The sequence below is a fragment of the Limanda limanda genome, chromosome 17 (genome assembly GCF_963576545.1).
Source record: "Limanda limanda chromosome 17, fLimLim1.1, whole genome shotgun sequence".
NCBI lineage: Eukaryota > Metazoa > Chordata > Actinopteri > Pleuronectiformes > Pleuronectidae > Limanda > Limanda limanda.
In genome coordinates, this window is record NC_083652.1 from 12396642 (window position 1) to 12420923 (window position 24282).

General features: G+C 46.7%; 1 protein-coding gene across 1 annotated transcript in view; it reads left to right on the forward strand.

Moving 5' to 3' along the window:
- prr36b (proline rich 36b) overlaps positions 1 to 21155 on the forward strand; it is a 30312-nt gene extending 9157 nt beyond the window's left edge. Inside the window, exons 2-5 of the mRNA XM_061089979.1 lie at positions 6612 to 7351; positions 7700 to 7781; positions 16474 to 16697; positions 16903 to 21155. Coding sequence (XP_060945962.1) covers positions 6718 to 7351; positions 7700 to 7781; positions 16474 to 16697; positions 16903 to 19883 — 3921 coding nt within the window. The 5' untranslated portion in view covers positions 6612 to 6717 and the 3' untranslated portion in view covers positions 19884 to 21155. The remainder of the gene's footprint in view (positions 1 to 6611; positions 7352 to 7699; positions 7782 to 16473; positions 16698 to 16902) is intronic.
- The last annotated feature ends 3127 nt before the right edge of the window (positions 21156 to 24282 follow it).

Genomic DNA, 24282 nt, shown 5'->3' on the forward strand with positions numbered 1-24282 from the left:
CAATCACAATACATTCACAGTACTGGATTTGTGGTATAAAACACAATGGCAATAAAAATGTGGGGATCTATGACCCCAAAAAGCAGCATTTGAGTCCTTGTGTGTGTGTGTGATGAATTATTATTATTTTCACTGTTACCCGGGTAACCCTAACCCTAACCCTACACAGCAGTAAATAATTCCCTTCTGTTCTAATATGTAATCTCATTAGATTTATTGATAATTATCACAGCATTCAATATCTTGTAACCGTTACATCGTGAATGGTTACATTCACTTACTATCTGTAACCATTCATTATTAATTCCTACTATTCTGCCTTCTAAATCCAACCTGTGCTGTGTCATGGGGGGGAGGACCCTTTATTAGCAGTGTCAAAGAGCTCAGTGTCTTGTGTTTGCTGCTTGTGGAGATGAAAGCGTGTCAATTACAGGGTCAGAGGTCACTGAATGCTCATTAAAAATGTCTTCAAAAACCAGACCCTGCAAACGAACGTTCTCTCACCTCATTGGCAGAATCTCTGCTCGAACCTTCTATCCTCTTACTTGGGCATTAGTTATGTCTTAAGTAATTCTATCAAGCGTGCTCAAGTTCACGTTGGCATTAGCCGAGGGTTACGTCGGCCACAAAAGCTCACTTTCTTTTCGCATCTTCTCTGCCTTCTCCCCCAACCCCACCCCCACCACCACCATGGCTCTCCTTCCCCCACAATCCCTCTCTTTGACTACTATTTAGAGTAGGCCCCGGGGATAGAAGAAGGCTCACAGAATGCATGTGCGTTTGTGTGTGTGTGTGTGTGTACACAGTTGTGTCCTGTGAAAGCAGTAGTCCAGTCTCTACCACAGCAGTTCATAGATGCTCTGAGACGGTTGGTTGGCTGAAATGAGGGAGTGAGTGAGCGAGCGAGACCGATTTGATTCAGGTCTTTGTGTAGATAAGGCGAATAGTCTCTTGTTTCTAACTGACATCAGACGTGAACACACACACACACACACATCACAGCCCAAGAGCAGATTTCACATTAACATTTAGCCTCATAACAAGCGCTGCATCTTCTTGATTTCAATCTGCATAATAAATCACAGCTACACTTTGCACCGTTATTTCAAAAACAGGTTTCAGATATTCGGTTTTCCCCTCAGAGCGGTTCTTCAAAGGAACCTGCTGTATTCTATACATGCATTGTTGTGCGTTGTGCACCCCCCCCCCCCTACTCACACAGTAGTAGATTGTACACAAAAGGGGTCAAAGTACCAGTTTTCTGTTTTAAATATGCTGATGACCTGATTATTCAAGAACAGCATGTTTTTGTCTAGACAGTCGGAAAACCTTGAATCCCTCAGTGGAGCTGGATGCCTTCCAGATATTGACTGTATTGGAACGGTAGAGTGAGGATAGAGAGATGAACATTTGAAGACACACACACACACACTTGTTTATGCCCCACTGTGGGTATTAGGAAGGGATGATGCCTAGGAGGATGATCTCACCTAGCAGAGCTGCTCGGCCATCATTAGCTTACCGCTTGAAGCCTATTAACTGTTATAATAATGACAACAACAACCGGAACAAACTGCCAGAGCCAACTTATAAAAGGTCTTCCAACATAATTGTATTGAGACATTAAATCAAAGGCATATTGTACAAGATAAAGTGAGACACAATGTGAGCTCAAGAAACAAAGGATGTTACATTAAAACTAGTCGATAAAAGTTCAGTTGTGCATGACTGAATAATTATTGTACAGTGTTTGTGTGTGTGTGTGTGTGTGTGTGTGTGTGTGTGTTACCACTTCAGGACCTTTTCCAGTACAAACAGTGACTGTGTCAAGACCAGTAGACCTCATGGGCCTCTTTTCTGGGTTACTGGTTAAGGATCAGGGTAGGATGTGAGTGCTGGTTGAGGTTAAGGTCAGGGTTAGTCATGGCTAAGGTTGGAAATAAGGTTTTGTGCGACTGTCTGTGTCCATGACTGTCGCACCAAAACAATGCAGAGTCCAAACAAGGATAGTTGCGCAAACTTGTGTGTGGGCATGTGTCTGTGAGTGTGTGTCTGTGTGTGTGTGTGTCTGTGTGTAGACCCTGTGCTCTGACCACTGCCTCTGGTTTTTGTGTGACTTAGTATTTGTGTGGGTTCCTTTTGTTCTCAGTTGCTGTGTAGCTCATCATTTAGGCTTGCAGGGAATTTGGAGTGGGATGCTGCGACCACATGACTTGGAGACACCGCGAAGGCCGACACGCACATTTTTTGCAAATTCAACGACATTCACAAGTTTACTTTAAACCAAGAGGAAACCAGTGTGAAATGTCCAATCCACTACATCCCTGCGACTCTGTTCCGACTCCAGCTGTTGTTTTTGGGTGGAGAGTGGGTCCAGTGGGGATAACAACCCCGGACTGTAGAAGTAGTTCTTGGGCGACAAATCATTTGTATGTGTGTGTGTGTTGCTCAGGCCACAGGAGGTCAGGACAGCTGATAGATGCTGTCCGGCTGCTTGGTCTGAGGTAGGCTGAACAGAAATCATCTGTAAATGTAAGCTCCCTTTATGCTCTAAATACTTCACACTGTGCAGGGTGCCTAAAATTAAACCTGTTTTGAAATGAACCTAATGAGGCTGACAAAGCCATCTGCCTGGAATCCACTGCAAGAAGTGTTCACTGACTCTCAGACCATTATGTCTCAGGTCATTGAATTAATTTGGTCTCTTATGGGTTGAAAATGCCTGTTTGTGGGGGTTGTAGTCTTAACAGGATCAATGTTGGTAACAGAGGATTTCCCAATCTGGGTTTTTCCCCTGGTTCTTGGAGAAAAGCCTGAGTATTGAGACAATTGGATGGAGACTAGATTTTTACCTTGGAATGGATGAGCTTAATTCTGCCAGATTTATTCATGTCAGTTTGGTAGACGCCAGGGGAAATGCATAAGAGAGTGCTGGATCAATGTAACACCAGTGTAGTGGTTTTTAATATATTATAATTCCATTGAAACTCCTGTTAGAATGTACTTTGAACCCAAATCATCCATAGATGGGCAGAAATAATTGATTATTAAGGAATTACACGTGCTACTTGAACTTTTGAAGCTAGTTCGTATCCAATATTCAGTGTTAAGCAACACTTGAAACATTCAGTCATTTTACAGCCATTAAAATAGGCTAATTTATAAATATATGCCCTCGTAGCAAAAGTCCATTAACTGCCTTCAATCTAATTAGGTTGAATGAAAACCTGTAATTGGCATTGAAGATGTTTCAGTTGGAAGTGCTGCAGTGATTAGGAATGGAATTCAATACAACACCAAGCTGCTGTAATTACTGTGCAATGAAGAAAGAATTATATATATTTCCAAAGCGTTACATATGGATAAATATACATGGTTGCCTATAAATAAAAAATATAGAAATATAGAAGGCCAAGAGTTCAGTAAATTAGATATTGGCATTTTATATTTGGGATTAGTTTTTCTACTGAAATGGGGAAAGTGCCTCAGTGCAGCTTAGTTTCTGTGGAGACTGGATGAAAAAGTATGTTTACTGCTGTGGTGTTTAGCCTGTTTATGTTTACCTCTGACTGATGGTCCGGGTGACGCAGGGCTAGATGAGCAATCGAGGCCAGAGAGAGACGTGCAATCTCACAGCTGTCTGGAGACTCGCAGGAGAGAGAAATGTTCCTCTGGCTGTGGGTGTGCAATATGGATTTATCACTCTCTCCAACACACACACACACACACACACACATGCAGACACACACTTAATGTAGGGTGCTGTGGAGAGAAGCAGTGAAATGAACGGTCTAGCCAGATGCTTAAGTCTACTGTTGGAAGAGCAGAACACTAGAGTTTGGTGATTGGACACAGTTTTATTTCCTGGTTAACTGCACGGTCACCACCTCTTCCTCCTCCTCCTCCTTCTCCTCCTCCTACTCTTCCTCCTCTTCCTCCTCTTCCTCCTCCTCCTCCTCCTCCTCCAGCTCCCGACCTGCCTGTCGAATACGTGTTGATGGCTATAAATGGTCTTAACCAAACAGCAGTGTGCTTTTATTCAAGAGTCTGAAGTATCAAGTGGGTGGAGTTAGATGGACGAAACCTAATTTGTCTCAAAAGCAACATCTGGTGCAGTGAAGAAGTTTGTTCCACACGATTTGAACTGAAAGTTATATGTTGTTATCTAACATTGCGGGACAGAAACTACTTTCTATTTCCTGGAACGTTGAAGTGAAATAAGACAGCTGAAGATTAACCACATTAAGTCTCAACCACAGCTTTAAGATGGCTGTTTAAGCATATTTTCAATGCTGATTATATTATTATCAATATATCTATTTATATATACAAGTAAATGCATGTAATAATGAACTTTCCACATTTATTTAACTTCTATTTATTTATTCAGCAGCACTGCAAATGTAAAATTCAAAATGTGGTTACATGGTTGAACAAGTTTATATTCAATCATACAATTACACAACTGAATTGAATGAAATGGCCTCTTAGCTAATTCGTTTTTCTGCTGACTTCCTGTGGCACAAAGAACGTAAAGTCTGTTTGAAATCCACCGCAAAAGTTCAAATATTATTATTATTGAGGCAAATTTTGAAATAAACAATAGCGTAGGGGAGGAGTTGAGCAACGCATCACAGATCAAGGAGGTTGCCATAGGAATGAATACACTTCAGTTTGACCTGCTTACAGACACCGTCATGTGGAAAATGGCTGTTATTTTACTTTCCGTGTTATTTTCTGTATTCCACCACTCCTCCCTCTCTCCCACCAGGCTTCACCCTGTCTCTCTCCTAAAAGCTGTGACTGGTCGTTGTGTAATTAAACCAACTGTCCACATTTTGTAGCCTCACTGGCATTTAAAAGCCTCCTGTGACCGACGGGTGCGGCAGCATGAGTCGCTCCTCACGGCTACGCGTGGCCTCTCAGCCTCTAAGGTTGTTTTGGGCAGCGGCCTGTTGCACTGGCTCTGTGTATTTGGTTTTATGTGTTGTTTGGGATGCATGGATTCATTATTTTTTTTCGCTCAGCCTCTCTTTCCCCCTCTGGCCCTGCTCAGCTGCTCGAGCCATCTGTGCAAAGGCAAACAGAGAACAGAGGGATGGAAGGAGAGCAGGAGCCATGGGGGAGGAAAGAAATCGAGGAGAGGGGAGAAAGGGAGGATCACCGGGAAATGAAAGAAGGAGATTTAGTTCAGACGACGAGTGACCGAAGAGGGAAAGAAAGACGAAGAAGGTTGTGCGAGGATTGTTTTCCAGGAAGCCAGCGCCACAAAGATGATGTCTGTCCCATTCTAGAAATAGGGCAGTGAGTGTTCATACAAGTTTAGGTCAGTGGAAACTAGGATGAGTAAAGATGTCTGGATTCTGCAGTTTGACCAGAAATCATCAGCCCAGCAGTGAGCTCATTTTACATCTTGTTTTTTCCCCCTGTCTCTCTCCTCCCCCTCCGTCCCACCTCCTCTCGGTGTTCCCATGCTCCGCAGGCCAAGCCTCTTCCTCTGGGCCGGCCTCTGCTTTGCCTCAGAGTTTGTCTCAGCACTTAAGCCTCCAGCGCAGTCGGCTCCTCGCTCTGTTTGTAAACTTTGACAGTGCAGTTTCCTGCGTACACACGCCTCACACGCCCTTCTTCCCCCTGCACTTCGCTTATTCTCTCTCCAGTCATCCGTCCGTCTGAGAATTGCAGAAGAATCACAATTAATTAACACAGATGGTCGCCCTTCATCAGGCCTCGCATGCCTCACGTCCCCGTTTCTTGTCCTCAGTTGCTCATCTTTGTTTTTCACCCATGAGTCAAACTGTCTTTGGGCTTGTTGTTCATGTCTTGACCCAAATACGTCCAAGCCATCTACTTCCTTTTCTTTTTATATTAATTCAAGTCAAATCATTGGAAGTTGTGTGATGATTACTGGTGTGTGTAGTTTTTTTGCTTAAGCTTTTAGTCCCTGACGTGTTCTATCCCAGAAATCTAGTCTTCCACACTAGTGACTCTGATGCCATTTTGTAACAGGAAAAATATAAAAAAAGCCGTGCAACTGTGTCACTGAGCTTTTTGGTGCCACAGAGGGAAACATTTGCCACTGCACTGCAGTTGGCATTGATATTAATGAAGGCTATTTGTAGAGCCTGTCGTTCCTGCGGTAGACATGTGGCCCCTACCCCGCTACCCCACCTTTATGTGGCCCCTGAGATGTCGTACACATTCAACTGATCATAACATGGGTAGATCTAATGGTTTATCTGCAGGTTTCCTCAAGCACGACTTGTATGAAGCTGTGATCTATTTTCTTTTTAGTGCCGCTCATGTTTGTGTGTGTCTCTCTCTCTGTGTTAAACTGTCTAACATATGATTCAGTCTCCTAAGGGATTATGCAACAGTCTATTATACAATGTTATGGCACATGATTCTTATACAGTTCTCCAAATACTTATATAAAATATAACTTGTGTGGGGAAGCTGCAAGAAGATAGAAGCCATTGGTTTATCTGATTCAAAGGGCTAACAGCATTCCTGGAGCTCTGTGTGCTGATAGCAGAGACAGCTCACTGTGGTTCATGCCTGGTCTTGCTGTTGACTAACTGGGTTATGCTTTGCTTTATCTTGTCTCTTTCCAGACCAGACCTTGTATTCTCCAGAAAGCTGTAGACCTGTGGCCATCCTGTGAGCTTCAAGTCCATCAGTCTTGTCCTGCAGAGACGGACCACCACCACTCAAGAGGAGATGAAGCCGGATGGAGTTGCCACGGCAGCAATGGAGCCAATGGAAGCATTGGATTCCAATCAAGGAAATGAGGCAGCACACGCCGTAGGACAGGAGCCCAACCAGGCAGCCAGTCCTGCGGAAGAGGAGACACCACAGCAGCATGTAGGAGATACGGTTCAGGTGGAACCTCAGCCCGAACAGGCCAAGGAAACCCCAGCTGCTACGACCGGCAACAAGTCCTCAGGAGACTCCAAAGCCAAGACTCCAAACAAGGCCACGCCTAAGACAAAACCTTCCTCCACCATCCAAACCAAGACCACAGCTGGCTCACGGCCCAACACATCCCAGAGCCGCATCTCCAACGGCACGTCGAAGCCTCAGACCAACGGAGTGGCCAAGAAAGCCACGTCCGCTCCGGACAAAAAGGGCATCACGACCTCAGCGCCCGCCAAAAGACCAACAGGCACGGCTGGAGTGCTCGCCCCCAAGAGCAAAGTGGGTGAGAAGAAACCCCCCGGTGCTGCCACCACCACCACCACCAACAACTCTGCAAAGCCGATGGCTGGACCACCCGCAGCCAGGAAGGCGCCGTCCTCATATGCAGTTGGTGTAAAAACCAGCACCACCGCAGCTGCTGCGAAAAAGCCCATAGGTCGGTGACATTCCATCAAAAGACAAAAATTTGACATCGTTGTTAAAGTATATTTCTATTTTCTAAATGTAAACAGGAAATGTTTCCACAGCTCTAATGAGGAATATTTATTGTAATGCTATTACATGCGGATAGAGCGCACGCATTAGACATGCCCGAGTGACTGCTGCTGATCTAGAAATACATTTGCCCTAGATCCATCTGACACACAATATGAAAGCAATATGTGATGCACTATTTATACACGTACTAAAAATGGCTTTATAAAGCTTATTGTCTCACATACGGTCTCACATATCCTTAACTTTCTCTCCTCATCCTCATCCTCTCCGTCTTTCTCTCCTCCAGGTCTAAAATCTGCACCTCCGTCCAAACCTGCCACTGCTGCTGCACCTAAGCCTGATAAGGCCGCTGTTCCCAAGACAACCAGGTAGGTGTGACATTAGTGTAGAGCTGAGGCCTCTGAGAGAGGTCGTCTGTGTGTCTGTGGATAGCACAACCAGCCGTCTCTAACTGGTTCTCTCCTCAGACCTTCTCTCACTGGGCTCCTTTTTTATTACAACCCTTTCCAGTCATTTGCTCGCAAATCACCACATTTCCTCCAGAACAGCAGCGAATTGAAATAACTTTCCGGATAGATAGGAATTGTGGGGAATGAGTTCAGCCTTTTAAACACACGCTCGGTGCCAAGTGAGAAGCAGTTGCTTGACCACAGGTTCAAAGAACACACTGTTTAAAAGAAAACCCCCTGGAGGATGGAGGGACAATGATCCCCCACATAGAGGCGTGGAGGGGCTGGGCATAACTAGGCCAACAATCCACCAATGTCACAATAACCTTAGAGAAATCCCTCGCAGGGTTTCACAGCAAGTATTATACAGCATTATTAATTAAAATAAGTTTTCAATAGGAGAAAGGGCATTCTCAAGAGTTAACTGAGAACAAGAGTACACTCTTAATGTTTCGTTTGCGTGCTTATCTGCGTTTGTGTACACCAGAACGTCTGTTTGTGTACAATCGCGTCGACATGTGTTCCTCACCTGAGTCACACTGGGTGCATGGTGTTGGGTCCTGAGGAGACTTGGCAGCAGACCAGTAAAGAAGGATGAAGGAGGTCTTTGTCTGAGATAGTGAGGGTCCTGATCAGATACAGCCTCCGGGGAGTCTGACTCTTCTTCCAACAGAACCTTACACTGCTGCCTCTTCCTCCTCTTTGTTTGTTTGTTCAAGCAATACGCCTCTTTCTTCCGGACTGTTTTTCCACTATGGTCCATGGATGTTATGTGTTGTCACCATGTTGGCATGTCTGCAATTGGGAACATGCATACATTACACACATATGACCTTTCGGCTCGTTCCCCTATTCTTTTTCTCTAGTTATTATCGATACACTAACATGACACACGTACAGTTGCAAGCTGCTCTTCTCCACCTGAGAGCAAGGTGTTTTCAACCCCCAACCCCCCAGCCCCTCTCCACCCTGCACGTGCCCTGGGTAGCAGTTGGTGTGTGGAGATTAAACGCAGATTACAGCTTTATTCAACAGTTGATGTGCAAACATCTCATTAAAAGGTATTACACAGGGGCATGCAGGCAATCACCCGGGCAGAAGAGAAACACTCATTGTGTGCACTTCATGGACAGTCATGGTGATTTCATTCATAATTACACACACAGTCCATAAATGACTGTGATAGAGAAATGATTGACTCTGAGTAGTTTGACACGTATCAGGCGCTGCTCTCATCACTGGTGTACGATGGATGGTGAAGTCACTCGCAGTGCTGTTGTTAATGGAGATGTGTAGATACCAGTATGGTTCCGGTATAACAGGAAATACCTGGTGAATACATTAATGTATGTGCCAATCTGCTAGGACGTCTTTATAGTGAATTAGCTTCACCAAGATGAAACTGCAATTTTTCTTTTCCCCGGAAATCCCTTCTGGTATTTTAAGAGCAGCGTAGAGAAGGGGATTTCTGGTAGTTTAACCAGAGCTTTGCCAGTTCCAGTTCACACAAGTGGAAAGTCCCACAAGTCAAAGCGTGACGTGAACTGAATGTAAGACTCAAGTTTCACGGGTCGGCACTGGCACCAGTGTTGTCTATTACAACACTATTAAAAGGCAAAACAACAATGATAGCAATCTTTTCTGCAGATTATCTCTTTTCGTTGCAAATATTTTTACAAACAAATATCCCACACATGATATCAGCTACACAATTATGAGGAATCGGTTCATCTTGATCAACAACTGATGACGCTAACTCTCTGATCAGCCTCCAGTAACCAACTGCAGCAGATGAGTCAAACCCTGAATGATGGAGAAGCAAAAGAAAGAATAGATAGAAGTAATGTGATTGTCATGTATTAACTTCAGAAAGCAGGTTCACACAGATGTGATGCTGTGGTTTTAAATGGAACATTGAGTTTTTATTTGTATTCTTACTTTTTCATTGCAGGAACAGTGAAAACTTTTTCTTTTGGAATATTTGAACTATTTTGTCCCCCCCAGCATTTCATCTCAGGTTTCTTTAAGCACAAAGGAATCCTTGTATTCAAGTTAAGATCAGAGTATGAGTGAGTTTTGAAGCGCAGCTACGTTTCATTATTCATTGTCAGTGTGTGAGTCAGTAACATGTGTCACACTTGGTGCGTGTGTCGCCCACAGGAGCTTTTTACTGCAGTAGACCTACATACAAATCCCCATGAGAGAGGTATAGCCATTACTGATGATAGACTAATCTGACAGCACCGTGTACCCCTGTAGCCATTCCCTTGTTAAGTGTGTGTGTGTGTGTGTGTGCACGTCAGCGTCTGTGTGTGTGATGTGCTTTGACGGGGCCATCAATTTCTACTTTAATTAGATTTTGCCCTTTTCCTTCCTCACTCAAATCTTAATCCAGGCCTGCTATCAGTAGAGCGGTGGAGATGGATACATTCACTGGCACAGCAGACAGCCCCCCCCCTTCCCCTGTTGCTGTCACGCACACACACACGCACACAAACACGCACACAAACACGCACACAAACAATCCCAAAGTGGGTCTATCAATTTTCTTAGTGTTTCTCTGTGGCTCTCTTGATTTAATTCCATCTGCAACAGGTCACACTTACCAGAAATAAAAAAAAGTGCAGAGCAAATGTTCAGTAAGTGACTTCCGTCTGAGTTAATGCCACTCACAAGTGTTTTATTCTTCTCTTCAGCCGGGGTTTTAGCTAAATTAGATTAGGTTTGTTGCCAGTGGCTATCACAGCTCGCTCTTTGTCTGGGTAAACACCCGAACTGCACAGCCAGGCTTTTTTAAAGAAGAACATTGAGCCATCTGAAAGCTCACCTACATAGTTGCCCAGTCTCAGCATCTAACTACTCAAGGAACAGGCTTTATGAGCTGTAACGGGTCGGGGGGGAAGGTGTTGTGTTGACGTCACAGTCGGCGACCAGTCAGTCAAACATAATGACACCTTCAGTGAGCGTGTGGAGGCGGAGTCGGTGCTGATATTTTGTTTAGGTTGCAGGTTATTAATGTGTTTGTACAACTAAAGAGATGCTTGTGTGTACGTCAGTGCACAGCGCATGTGTATGTGTGTGTGGATCACGCCTCTCCTTGTTCCCTTTAGGTCAATTAGTGTTTTGTTTTCGAGTCATGTGTCATTGTGTCTGTCCTGCTTGCATCTGCACGCTTGCTTTCTTTATGAGGTGTGTGCACCTGCTGTTAGAACCAGATTGCCCACAGCGCTCAGCTTGTGACGGGAAACATTTCAGCCTGATTAGTGTGCAAATGGCAAAAGTAGAAATCATTACAGGTTGTGTGAACATCATGTCCGTGCGTGCTGCAATTTATGCGAACAGTTTGTGTGTCAGCTTGTGCGCATGAATATTTACAAGTTTTCATCTCTCTCGGGCCGCAAAGATGATTCATGTTTGGCGTAGTTAATTCAGCGACTGGTATGCAGAACGCAGGACCACACAGCAAACTGTGTGTATGCACAGTGTACATGATGTACAGTGTGGGCATGTGCTGCAGCTCCTGGACGCCTGCATAGTAGGAGCAGCATGCAATTAGAATGCAGAGCATGTGTTCTTTTGCCGGTGTATTAGTCAGTATGATGCGGAGGTAAAGGGGGATGGGAGGCGTACGCGGTGGCGTGCCGGACATGTGTTACGTGTGCATGTGCCGCCGAGCTGCTTCCTCCTGCCGGTGCAGCAGAGTGAGGTGAAAACGAAAAAATGGCGGCGGTGGAGTATGGAAGCTACATGGTTGAATAAGTCATGTGTCCCTGCTGGGCTCCCATCACAGCTGCCAGAGAAACATACAGAGTGAGAGGGTGGTGCGTGCAGAGAGTGTGAGGTGGGTGTGTGTGTGTGTGTGTGTGTGTGAGGGGGAGAGACAGGCAGAGGTGGCGAGGAGGACCAGCGGGTTTCTCTGCGGGAAACACAAGAAAATATTGCCCTTTTTTTCAGAGTAGAGGACACAACAAGGGTATGTGCTCCTGTAGAAAGAGGATCGGAGGAGACGGGCTCGCTGTCGGGCGATCAGGTTGTTTTCAGTTTGTCCTGCCAGCCTCTCGTGTTCCCACATTAGTCATGCAGTTCTCCTCATTGATGGTCCCTGGGGAATGATGCGTTTTTACTGCAACAATTCTTCATGATCTTACAAATGACTGCTGATGTAATGGTCCAGCACTGATGTGTGTATGTGTGTGCTGAGCAGCAGTCCGGGTCCTCGTCGTCCAGTGTGAGGCGGAGGACGTGTTGCGCAGCCTGTAAATCATCTGGAGTGTTCTGGGTGTGGTCGGTGACGCTGCCATGCGGTCCACTGCTGCCATGAAGCCACTGAGCCAATTACCAAATGGATTGAGTGGGAATTAGTCAGAGAGAAGTGGGCAGAAGGAGGCGTTTGTGAGTCTGAGGGCGAGACAAAGGTTTAAGTGTGCGACGGGGTGTTTATGGGTGTGATCACTCATGCTGCAGACATGTGACACTTGTTTATCTGTAACAGAACCAGTTATTTACTGCTCTATTTTCAAACAACTATTTGTTTTTTACTATTTACTATGAAAACTGCTCATCTGATTTCCACGGAAGTTTGGGCAGATGCTGCTCTGGGGTCTGTATTTAAAACATAAACCCCCCACAGGTTTTCATCGTGCCCTGTAGAAACCTTGGGAACGGGAGAACAACAATCTTGTTGACTGAGATCTGATCATTTTACAATAAAACTCCCCAAAGTGCCCTCCATCCTTCTTGAGGAGCCTGAAGCCTCTTTAACCCAGATAAAACTCCCGCCTCCACCTTCCTGCTGCTTAATTAACAAACCATCATCTTTAATTTGCTGCTCGTCGTGAGAGTCGGGCGCTCGTCTCCTGGAGCTCGTCACCTCCTCTGCAGGCATCATGTCTGCCCCCGTGCTCGCTGAGCTCCCAGCCGCTCACTCGCCCCTTCCGTGATGCATCTCGTGATTTAAATCCTGCCCTAACTCCTGTTGTATCTCAACAAAGCAACACCAGCAGGCAGACACTGTTTCTACTCACCAATCCCCTCTCAGCTGCGACGTTTGAGGAATAACAACAAAGCTAAGGTGAACTTTAAGGCATCTCTGGGAACGTCAGTCAGCCTGTAGCGAGTAACTGTCGGAGTCATGTGATGTTTCCGCTCCAATGCATTTCTGAGCTTCCTGTGCAACATTTGCTTTAACCCCAATTTATACTGTTATTTATAGTGTTTCTCTGAGCTCGGCCTGTGGGGAACAAGGGGCACGCTTCTCTCCTTCCATGAGATACATGCTGCTCATTGAATTAAATGTAGGTGCAAAGTGGCTGCAATAACCCCGACAGTCATTCAGCTGGCAGCGTAATTACAGACTGGACGGAGGCTTAGAATAAATCAAGCATCACAACATTGTTGGTTAACAACACATCCACTGTTGTTAAACCCATTCTAATCCCAGAACACACAAGATGTAATTTTCCTGTGGCCCAGTCTCTTAAATCCTGCAATAATGTTACCAGAGTGCAGACGGCCATCTTCAATGAGACACTGATATAAGATCATGTGTAATGGGATGAACATTATCTGCCTCAGCTCGCTCATCTCTCTCCCTCTTGCCTTGTCTCCATCTCTTTCTTCCTCGGTGGCCTGGTTAATTTCTAGTTCTCTCCAAAGTGCTCCTGACTTTTCGGATTACCCGTTCTCCTTTATCACACTGATTATTTTGAATAGTCTCTGAATTACCCTCCGCACACGTCATCTCTAATGCCAATCTCTGTATCCTTTAATTCCTGTCTGGTTTAAAAATATACTTTTTTAACTTTAATTCAGGCTGCACAGAATTTCCCATTTAACCTTTTAACATCTTGTTCCCAATTTGAGGTTTAAAATCTTAACACCTCACTGACCATTTCCAAGTTTAATCTTAGGAGATAGAGCTTTGTGGTCGAGCGTGTTATAGAGTTGCAGTAGAAATTTTAGATTAAATTTATTTGCAAGGACTGAATTTAACTTTCCTCCGAAGGATTAGCTCCAGGGTTTAAATTCTATGGCTGAGCCAGCGGAAAAATCATTTGATCTATCTTTTGTACTGTCTCTGTAATAAAATCTTTACATCTTAAGAGGGCTGCAAGAACAAGAGCACATTAACATCACATCAGCATTTTCTGATTTGACAGTCAACACAATCTCTTCCAAATACAACAAATCAACGCCTCACAGATGCTGTGGTTTTATTTAGCCTGAAAGGCTTTTTCAGGGAAACGCTGCAGACATGATCCAACAATCCCAATATCAGTAACACACCTTTCACTGGCCCCAAGCCTATTATACATTAGGAGGATTAAGTGTAAATGCTGGTCTGAACTTCCAACACGACCACACCTTGATAGTGTTGCCACCCGCTGCTCTCGGGCTTTAATCTCATTTACCAAACAGTCTTACACTGCCTCTGCCAGGTTGCGGATGGCACACACCATTTTGTTGCCTCTACACAATGAGTGTGTTTCTGACTAGGGTTGCAAAATTCCGGGAATATTCAAAGTTGGAAACGTTCCATGGTAATTAACGGGAATTAATGGGAATATACGGGAATTAACGGGAATAAACTGGAAATGTTGTGGGTAATTTATACTTACTGTATTAACCTTGTCATATACAGACAGAAATATAAACATTTTGTTGTGTCATAGGCTGATTTGAGCCCTGAGGAAACTTTGGGCACTTGACCTCTGCATCTTTGTGTCATTCTTAACATAGGTCTTTGCACAGTATTTGCAAATGTACACAGCCTTTCCTTCTACATTGGATGGGGGGAAATGTCTCCACACATGAGAGAGTGCACGTGGCATTGTTCTGTAGAATAAGATGAGAAAAAAGTTTGTAAAAAAACACTAATGCAATGCCACAGATATAAATAGTTAGCCAAACAAGTGGAATAGTCTATAAAAATATTTTACAATTGATGGATAAATAAATGGAAATGGGCTAGATGAACAGATGAACAATCCTCAATGAGCATGCTAATATATTTTCCCCAGTAATATCATCGAAACTTACGTGACTAGTCCTGCACACTACAGCAAGCCTCAATAGTGCTGTAGTATGCAGGATGCTGGGAGTTATCTGTGCATGTGATGGAAGAATGCACAGTGGAGGGTTGAAATTCAACCTGCAGCGTGTGCTGAATTCCATACATCTTTAAAATAATGTTTTGAATGAGATTTTTATTGCTCAGCGTTTAATTTGCATAGTTTTTTTTTTTTTTCCTAATTCCCAAGCTTAATATTCCCGGGGGAAGTTTCCAGAAAGTTTCCGGAAATTTACTGGAAACTTTCCGCCCCTTTGCAACCCTATTTCTGACACAGCCCATGGTTCAAACTGGTCACATTTGTAGAAGTTATTTTTGTTCTCCTTTTAGTATTAAAGATTAACATGCTCCCAGCCTTCTTCACTCTCTCTCTCTCTCTCTCTCTACCTCCCGCTTGTTCTCTTTCTGCCAGTGCTAACTCGATTCTTTATTTAGAAGCAGGCAGTGAGTGTAGCATGGGCCTGGGAGATTGCACACCACAGCGCTGTCAGAACTACTGGATGTAGGTTACTTCACTCAGACGGGACAGGGAAGCCAGATTCTGGGCCAGGCAGGCAGGCTGATGCATTCTGCCCCGGGTGTCGACAGCGGATATGGACACGAGATCAGGGGCAGGGTTCCCCGGGGGTTCGGGCGCCTCGCCGGCGTCCGATGTGACTCACGTTCCAAACTTCATCGCTTCATAGGCTCTCAGGGGAGTTTGTCCTGGGGTTGTGGACAAATGAGCCGGGCCTGAGCCTGTTTTTAACATTGTTTCAGATGCTGATTCACTGAAGGCAAGGTCACCCTTGTAAACAACTAGTTTGTGCAGCATGTTGTTTATATCTGAAAGCTAAAGTGTGTATAGATGGTCAATTAGGTCCGGACATGTTCCTTAGTTTGTCATTCACATATTTATTAGGCAGGAGGAGATCGTCTTTTTCATCCTGAGATATTTGTTCCCTTTCTGGACTTAAAAGTATTCAGTTTTTCGTCCTCTGCACATTCTGCCATAATGAGGGTTGTGCATCTTCCCTCCAGTCTTCCAGTCTTTGAGGAGGTATTAATTAACAACTCATTGTGTTTGGGCTGATGCTCCATCTGTAAAGGTAATGAAGGTCATTAAGGATGTTCTGTTCTCTCTTTGTGAGAAGCCTCCAAACCCTTGCATGGTTTCAGTCCTTCAAGCTTTACAAACAACCTTGATGGTGTCTGCTCCGTGTCCTGGGGTCTGTCTCCTGGCTGTGACTAATGAGTGAGACATCACAGTGTTGCTCCCTGTGACAATCCCTCTGAGCGCCGACCAGCACATGGTCGGAGTGAGACCTGATGTTTCCTACTCGCTGTGAGGGGCTTGTCAACTCAAACGCCCGAGTCACCTTCAATTAATGTAAAAAAGGAACTCACCATCTTGTTGAGCTCATTTGCATATATCCGTCTCATAGGGATTTGGAATGATTGTACAACTAAGAGCGAACCAGCAGAGAGATCGGGATCTAGACAGAACATGTGCTCCTGTTGAAGAAAGTCTGTTAACCCCGTTCTTTGTCTTCTTCACTTCAGGCCGACAACCACCACGCCAGCGTCCTCTCGTCCAGCCACAGGCGTAACCCGGCAACCCCTCGCGAGTGCAACCAGGAGCTCCCCCGCTGCCTCCAAACCTCCCACTCCCAGAACCCCGTCCTCCGCCGCTAAGCCGGCTGCCGCCAAACCAACCTCCTCGACCCCCTCTGGTGGCAAAGCTCCCACATCACAAACATCCAGGAACTCGACCCCTGTGAAGAAAGGTAAAGCTAAAAAGATGATGTCATGATATGAGCTGTAAGCATAACAATGAAAATCACAACGTTTCATCCTTAACCTAAAATCAGTGACATCACCACGGAACGTTTAAGTAATGAGTTCTCCTCTTTTATGTGGATTATAAAATGCTGTGTTTCAGTTTCATTATGAAACTATTTAACCATTTCCTGTGCTCTGTTCTCCTCCTAGATGTTACCAAACCAGCAACCCCATTCAAAAAGTCTGCAGATTCTCCCCTTACCCGCACCCCAACTGCTGCGAAGCCCGCGAAACCGGAGACCCCCAAATCAGCCTCAAAATCAGACACCACCACCAAAAAGCCTACAAATGCTACCACCAAGTGTGTGGACACAAAGACACCCACCCGCCCAAAACCACTGGAGAGTAAGCCCACACCTTACAAACCGTCCGTCTCCAAATCGGCAGGAGCCCCCAAGGCCCCCACCCCTAAGAAAACTGTGGGCAGCAGCACCCCGACCCCGGTGAAGCGTGGCCCCAAAGCGACGACAGGTGCCAAACCTGAAGTGGAGATTGCTGCCGCTGTAGCTGCTGCTGCCGCTATCGCTACGGCTGCCGCTGCCATCGCCGTGCCAGAGGAACCAGAACCTCTCGCTGAAGTAGCTGTGGAGCTGACTGCTACAACTCCTGAAGCAGTACAAGAGAAAATCTCCGAGCCCACAGCAGAACCAACACCAGAACCTGTACGTGAACCAACACCAGAACCCGCTCGAGAACCAACACCAGAACCCATACGAGAGGAAACACCTGAGCCTCTATATGAACCAACACCTGTAAGACAACCATCTCCAGAACCCCTTGCAGAGCCACTGTCTCAGCTGTCATTAGAGGAAGACCTAGGAGCTGATTCTTTCCATGATCAAGCCTCCAGTGTTCCTGTGTCGGCCCAGATGGACCTTTACAAATTCCAGGAGTCGGTTCCTTCCTTGGGAACGACTGTCATGTCTCCTCCTTGCTCCCCACCCGGCCCAGTGTCTCCAGTCAGAGAGCCACAGAACGCTTCCTCTGGGCTGGACATGCACTTCCAGTCTGACCCCTGGGACACGAACCAGCACTTGGCCTCGTCTGACTTTGCCTCAGAGAGCACAGTCGGCACGATGAATTTCCAGACGGAAGAGGAGAGGGAGAATAAAGAACGATTCTCACATGAGACAAGGGATGAAGAGGAGGAGGAAGAGGAAGAGGAGGAAGATGACAAACAGAAGATCCTGTTCATGCCTCCCTCCACATGTTCATCTGAAGAGGCATTTAACATGAAGGCACAAACCCCCTTGTTCGTTGCCTCGCCCCTGGATGATTTCACCCCCAGGGACATGACCTCCCCTCATGAAAAGGAGGAGGCAGTGGAAAAGGCTGATGAAGAGATCAATGAGGATGATGATGAGGAGGAGGAAGATGAAGATGAGGAACAGAGGAGACTAGGCCACCAGCCTTTGTCCTTCACCACTGACATGAGCACTTCTCAGCCCTCTGAGGAGTTCCAGGTCCGCTCCTCAGGCTTTGGCGGTTCCGCGGGTTGGCACGGCGATGACCTCCTGTCCGGGTTGGACTCGGAGGACGTGAGCAGCTGCACCAGCAGCCGGCAGCAGGGAGTCTCCGACCTCAGCAGCGCCCAGCACACGGCCATCTTAGAGGGCACCCAGAGCTCGGACGCCATGATCGATTCAAGCCTCCGTGGCTCTGAGGGAGATGGTAACCTCATGGGTTCGCCCAACGTGGAAACCCTGGCCAATGAAGAAGAGGAGGACGAGGACGAAGAGGACGAGCGCGTGGATGATATGGACTTGAGTTCAGAGAGGATAGAGGAGCGTCACAAGGTGTTCCAGCAGCAGGAGCATGACGAGGAGGACGATGAGGATGTAGAGATGCACAGTGAAGGCGTAACGGAGAGCTGTGGGAACGTAGATGAAGATGACTTCAATGAGGAGGAGCATTTAGACAACCTCAATCGCTCTGCTCCTCCCCCCAGCATCCCCCCCGCCGCCTCCTGGGGCCAGACCAACCCCTTCGCTGATACCTGGGGTCAACCAGCCTCTCTGCTCCCTGTCTCCTCCCCCAGCCCGCTGTCCGACCATGGAGCAGCTGAATCTGAAACCCCAACTCAGTCTCCTGCCCAGACATGTTTTGACATCAGTGGTCCTTCCTTCGTTCCTCAGCCGGAGCCCCAGCAGCTCCAGTCAGCCCACGAGGAGATGAAGAGCTCCGAGGAGGTGCAGGACCTTCTGGCTGGCCCGGCTATGGGCATGTCTAAGAGCGGCACAGGTCTGTCTGCTCACAGTGACACCAGCACGCCAGAGGAGCTCCGGGACTACGACAGCAGCTCCGGGGTGGAGTCGCGCTCCGACAAGCAGCACACCCCGGTGCCTGCTTCAGTCCAGCCTGACATGGAGCAGGACCTGGGTATCCACTTGGAGAAAGGTGATGGAGAAGAGGAGGAGGCTGAGACGCTTCCTGCCGACGAGGTCCTAGGAACCGGACCCCCAACTGCTCCAGCATCCGCCCCCTCTTCCCCCTCCACCTCGGGAGACGAGGCCAGTGATACGGAGGGTGAGATGCAGATCAACGACCCAGACGCACCGATGATGATGGATGACAGTGCTGGATTTGAAAGCCCCACTCCAAACTGTAATCTGCCAGCTCTTGACGAGGATGAGGAGGCAGCAGCTGCTGGGGACGGCGAAGAGGACGGAGGCGGAGCCACTCCCCAGTCGGCCCACTCTGTGGCGTCCTATGGCTTCGACTGCACCACGTCCAACTCCAACGCCCACTCCATGGCCGAGAGCTGCGGAAAGAGCCCGGGGATCTTCTCCCTGGAGAACGAGGAGCAGCTGGACGAGGAGGCCAAGGACCCGTCCTTCATCAAGGAGCTGACCCTGCCATCGGCGGCCGCCACTGCCTACGGCGACGACCTGCTGGGTCGACCTGTGGACCTGATGCCTCTGGGCCTTCCAGGAGGAATGGCGCCCAGCCTGGATGAGCACCACTACATGCTGGGTGGAAAGGTTGCAGCAGACCACCTCGGGGAGGTGGATCCACTGGGGTCCGGTCTCCACTTCGGGGCCCAGGAACCCGGAGACACCGACGATAGCCAGCCACCGTACTACTCAACCATTTGTGATAAGACTGATAGTTTTCTTGCAGGTAACGTATAAGTCCCTGCTATTACCCCTGGAATGCACCTTTTCCCCACAACCCTCCCCTTACCTGTTGTCTGTTTTCTCTCCAGTTGGGTTAGATGGCTTAGAAGGAGGAACAGAGGAGAGCCAGATTGTAGGAAATGATTTTAAAAAATCAAAAGAGAGGAGCTGAGGAAAAATGACTGTAGCAAACTTTAAGTGAAGCCTCCCTCTTTCATACTGTTATGATCCTGGTTGTGAGTGTCTGGCTTAAACTCCTTTATGTACAATAGCTACTACCATTTTCTAGTAGAATGTTCTTTTTAAGTAACACTGCATATCCTGTAGCCCCTGCTGGGGTATTGACTGATTGGTCCAATGTGACTGAGCGTTTAAACCGAAAAAGACAAAAAAAAAATTGATGGAATGAAATGGACTCATTGTGTATTTATCCTACTGTTTTTACCGAACAAATGTCAATGACTTATTTTTTGTTTTTTTTGTTTTTGTATTTGCTTATTTGTTGTTTTTTGTTTTGTTCCGTTCTGTTGAAACCAGGAGTCTGAGCTGCGAAACAGGATTTTACGATTATCAAGGGAACTGAGGCGTCAACTCTTGACTTTTTGTAGTTCTTCAAAGCCAATTGGCACCGGTTACCATGGTGATTTGATTTACCCGGCAGAGTTGGCGCTGACGTTACCTCGATAACCGCAGATTCCTCCTCGCAGTGCAGACCCCTGGTCCCCCCCCCCACCCTGTGTACACACGCTTCATGTTCAACAGCACCATAGCGATAGTCACATGCTCCTTTTTAAAGGTTGTGTTCCTGTTTCAAGACTTTTAGCTTTTCAAAATAAAAGGCTAGTTATTAACAGGGCTGCCAGCCCGTGCAGATGTGTTAGGTATGGGAGTGTTAGATTGCAGTTGGTGAAGTTTTTTAATGTGTGCATCAGGAGGTCGTTACGGTATAACGTGCAGTCACGTACAGTATGTGTTTCAGGCTTTTGGTTTTTACGTGGCTTCTCTTCCGGCCTCAGTTAGCTGATCATTTGTGTTCCAGGAGAGACTAACAACTAGCCCATTACTTGTGATGAGACCCTGCATTGTCCTACACAGCTTTACATTCGCTGAGAGGTTTCTCCTAGTCAGTGTTTGGTTTACTATTTCAACAGTATATTGCATGTTTAACTAACAAAGAGACTGTGTACTACCTTGAATTTGAAACAATTCTACACTAGACATGTTCATCAATGAATGGTTCACACTAGGTTATCTTTCAAAATTCCATTAAAACATCCTTGCAAGGCATTTTGTTCCTGTTTCTTATTTCCCCTGTGGCTCCAGCATGCCTGAACTTACTGTCCTTGTGTTTGAATCGCTGTGTATTCGTGCGTCTACACAACTGATCTCCCATGGTTCCTCCTCATTATCCACCATGGGAATAACTGGTAAACAGGAAGTGATGCAACATTGTACAACGATGTTGTATCTCAAATGGAATTTTGGTCAAAGTCAATGAGGCGATGGCGTCCCAGTGCCTTGTTCTACTCCAGCATGCCTGTGCTTCCAAGACATATTCAACATATTCAGATTCAACACGAGCTGAACGACATGACACTGAAAACACACACTCTCATGTGAAGATGCCCTGTGGAGGTTTTTTATGACCAGACAAATGTGTACTCGGTTTTTAAAGTATCCCTGAGGTCTAACTGTTTGTGTTGAGGTATATTTGCAAAGCCAAATATTTTAAATGATTAATTGTTAACACTCACGTTGGCCTTTACAACATCGATAATCTCTATCAACATATTCTACATCTGAATCTGAAGAATCTGGAGGCGAGGGACAAGACTTTGTACAAAAAGTCCCACTGCTTGTTTAGGCTGGAGAAACTCGTGTGATAAAACAGTTTAGAGTGTAAACAGTGAGTGGAAGACAAAGCCTCTTTTCCTCTGTCTGCACTGAAAGACCCAAAGTTTTGGCCGTTGCTCCCAGAGGTTTATTCTGTGCCAGACGACAGCCGATGTGCTCCAAGATTTCCACATTCTTGGCGCAGTGTGGTGTAAAACCAGCAGCCGACATTACACAAACCAGACAGGGGCTCATTTTACAAACTGTTCCTCCCCTCTAGTGGTCAGAGGCTTCACAGGGAATCTTTAACACACCTTTTCTCTCCTTGAGATTTGTCTGCACACGTGATCATAACGAGGTGAAACGTGCTCAGATCTGTAAAGTTCAACCAACATGCACACACAAATCCTGCAACATCTCCTCTCTGTCGCATCCATGCATCCCAGTGTTGACCAAAGAAGACCAGACACTCTTCTCCCTCTCGTACCCGCCTGCTCCTCTTCATCAAATCCCTCGTATGGAAACACACCTGACCTCTCACAGACACACACACAGACACAAACACACACACCTGAACCTGAATCTCCTCCCAACGTGAAGCTTTGATAGTGAATGAATTCCTGAGACTGTGTGAGCCCTGATTCAGGTTTGTGTTTTGGGAGATTTGACAATATGAAGTTTAATAGAGAGGTGCCCAAAATAAAAAGAATCAGCTTCAGATCTTTGAGTTAAACAAATCGTACAATGCATTCACACAACTTCAGTCTGTTCTATGTGATGTTTGTGTTGAGTTTGATTCCCTGTGTTTATTCGTCTCTTCAAGTACATGTTGTCTCTTCTGTACTGTGTCTGTACGACTCCTGTCCTGCACGGTAACCACAGTATTCTTGTACCTTTACATGGATGTGCTGTAGTTTACATTATTAAATAGATTTACAGTAAAACATGTTTTTCTAAAGGAAATGCAACTTCAGAGAGAAAACACCTTGCACCTTATGCTGTGTTCCTGTTTCCTGTTACAGCTCCTGTGTCATGAATGTCACTTTATTTTTGAGACCCCCCCCCCTCCCTTTTTCTTTTTGCGTTCTACCTTCTTCGCCCTCTTGTCAGATGTCTCCTGAACCCTGCTCCTCCTGGCCCTTGTTGTTGTTCCACCCTGTTGATGCATGCATCTCCACTGGATGCAACAAGTGATCTTGACTGTCTCACAGGAGACGAGAAGAGAGAAGAAGCGGACGGAGCCCACTCCCTAGAAGACAACCAGAACCAGAACCACACGACCCCCGGCCCTGTAGCCAACGGCCACTACTTGGCTTTGGTCCCAGGAAACAGGAGGCCCATCGATCCCAGTCTTGCGGCACATTTTGCCGACATTGCGCCTCCTCCTCCTTTGATAGACCTCAGTGGAGCTGCTGGTGGAGAGCAGCTGAGGAGGCTGGAGGAGCACCAGCTGAAGCTGAGGGAGATGCAGCACCGGCAGGAGCAGGAGAGGCAGAAGAGGCAGTGGCTGGAGGAGGAGCGGCTGAGGCTGGACCAGCAGAGGCAGCTGGAGATGCAACGCAAGGAGCTCCTGCAGCTGCAGCTCCAGCAGCAGCAGCAGGAGCACCGCCAGCGCCGGCAGGTTCTCCAGTGGCAGCTGGAGCTGGAGCAGCAGTACCGCATGCAGCAGAAACACGTCCAGCAGCAGCAGCAGCTGAGGAGGAGCCCGACCGGGGTCATGCTCTCCCCGGCCTCGGGCCTCTGCACCATCTATGAGGCCATGGAGACCAGCGACGAGGAGGACGAGGCCAGAGGAGACAACCGGAACAAGCAAGTGGTGGGGAGGAGCTCGCCGGCCGGCCAGGAGTTCAACCGGCAGCTGCGTCCGGTGCCTCCTCAGGAGCTGGAGTGGAACAAGAAGGTGGACATGGTGCAGCAGCTCATCAACCAGACCTTGATGCTGTCCGGGGACGGAGGCCTCCCACCTCTCCTCCTCCTGCCTGTTGGGGCCGGGGGAACCCTGAGCCCCCTGGAGAGCAGCATGTGGCCCAACATGCTGCCGCAGTTCAGCCCCCCCGTCGCCACAGTCACCTCCGTCAGCAGCTACTCCCCGGACAGTCAGGGCAGCTCCCCCCCTGGAGACTGGACGGTGGTGGAGGTGGAGACTCAACACTGAGGAAGCAACAAGTCCATCAATCACAGAACATTTAGAGAAATGTGCTTATTTGCTCTGGTGGAGAATTGGATGAGAAGATTGATGCAGCTCTGCATGGACTAGTCTTGCAGCTAGTTAGCTTAGCATACATATATACTGGCCACCCCACCTAACACACATAAAACACAAATGGTAACTTTCACACTTTTGTTTTCATAGTGATTAAGTCCTTATGAAACCACATTTAAATTCACTAGATCTGGATTTTTATTTGGATCTGCACCAAATTGCACAAATTCTTAAATAACAGTCCTCAAACAATTGTTCTCTAAGAAATCAGTAAAAATGTAGAAGAATTGTGACGTTAAACAACCTGAAAAGAAAACACATCGTCCACAGTAATAACACCTTGTTGTTTCCTTCCGATCCACAGTAGCTGTTTCTTGA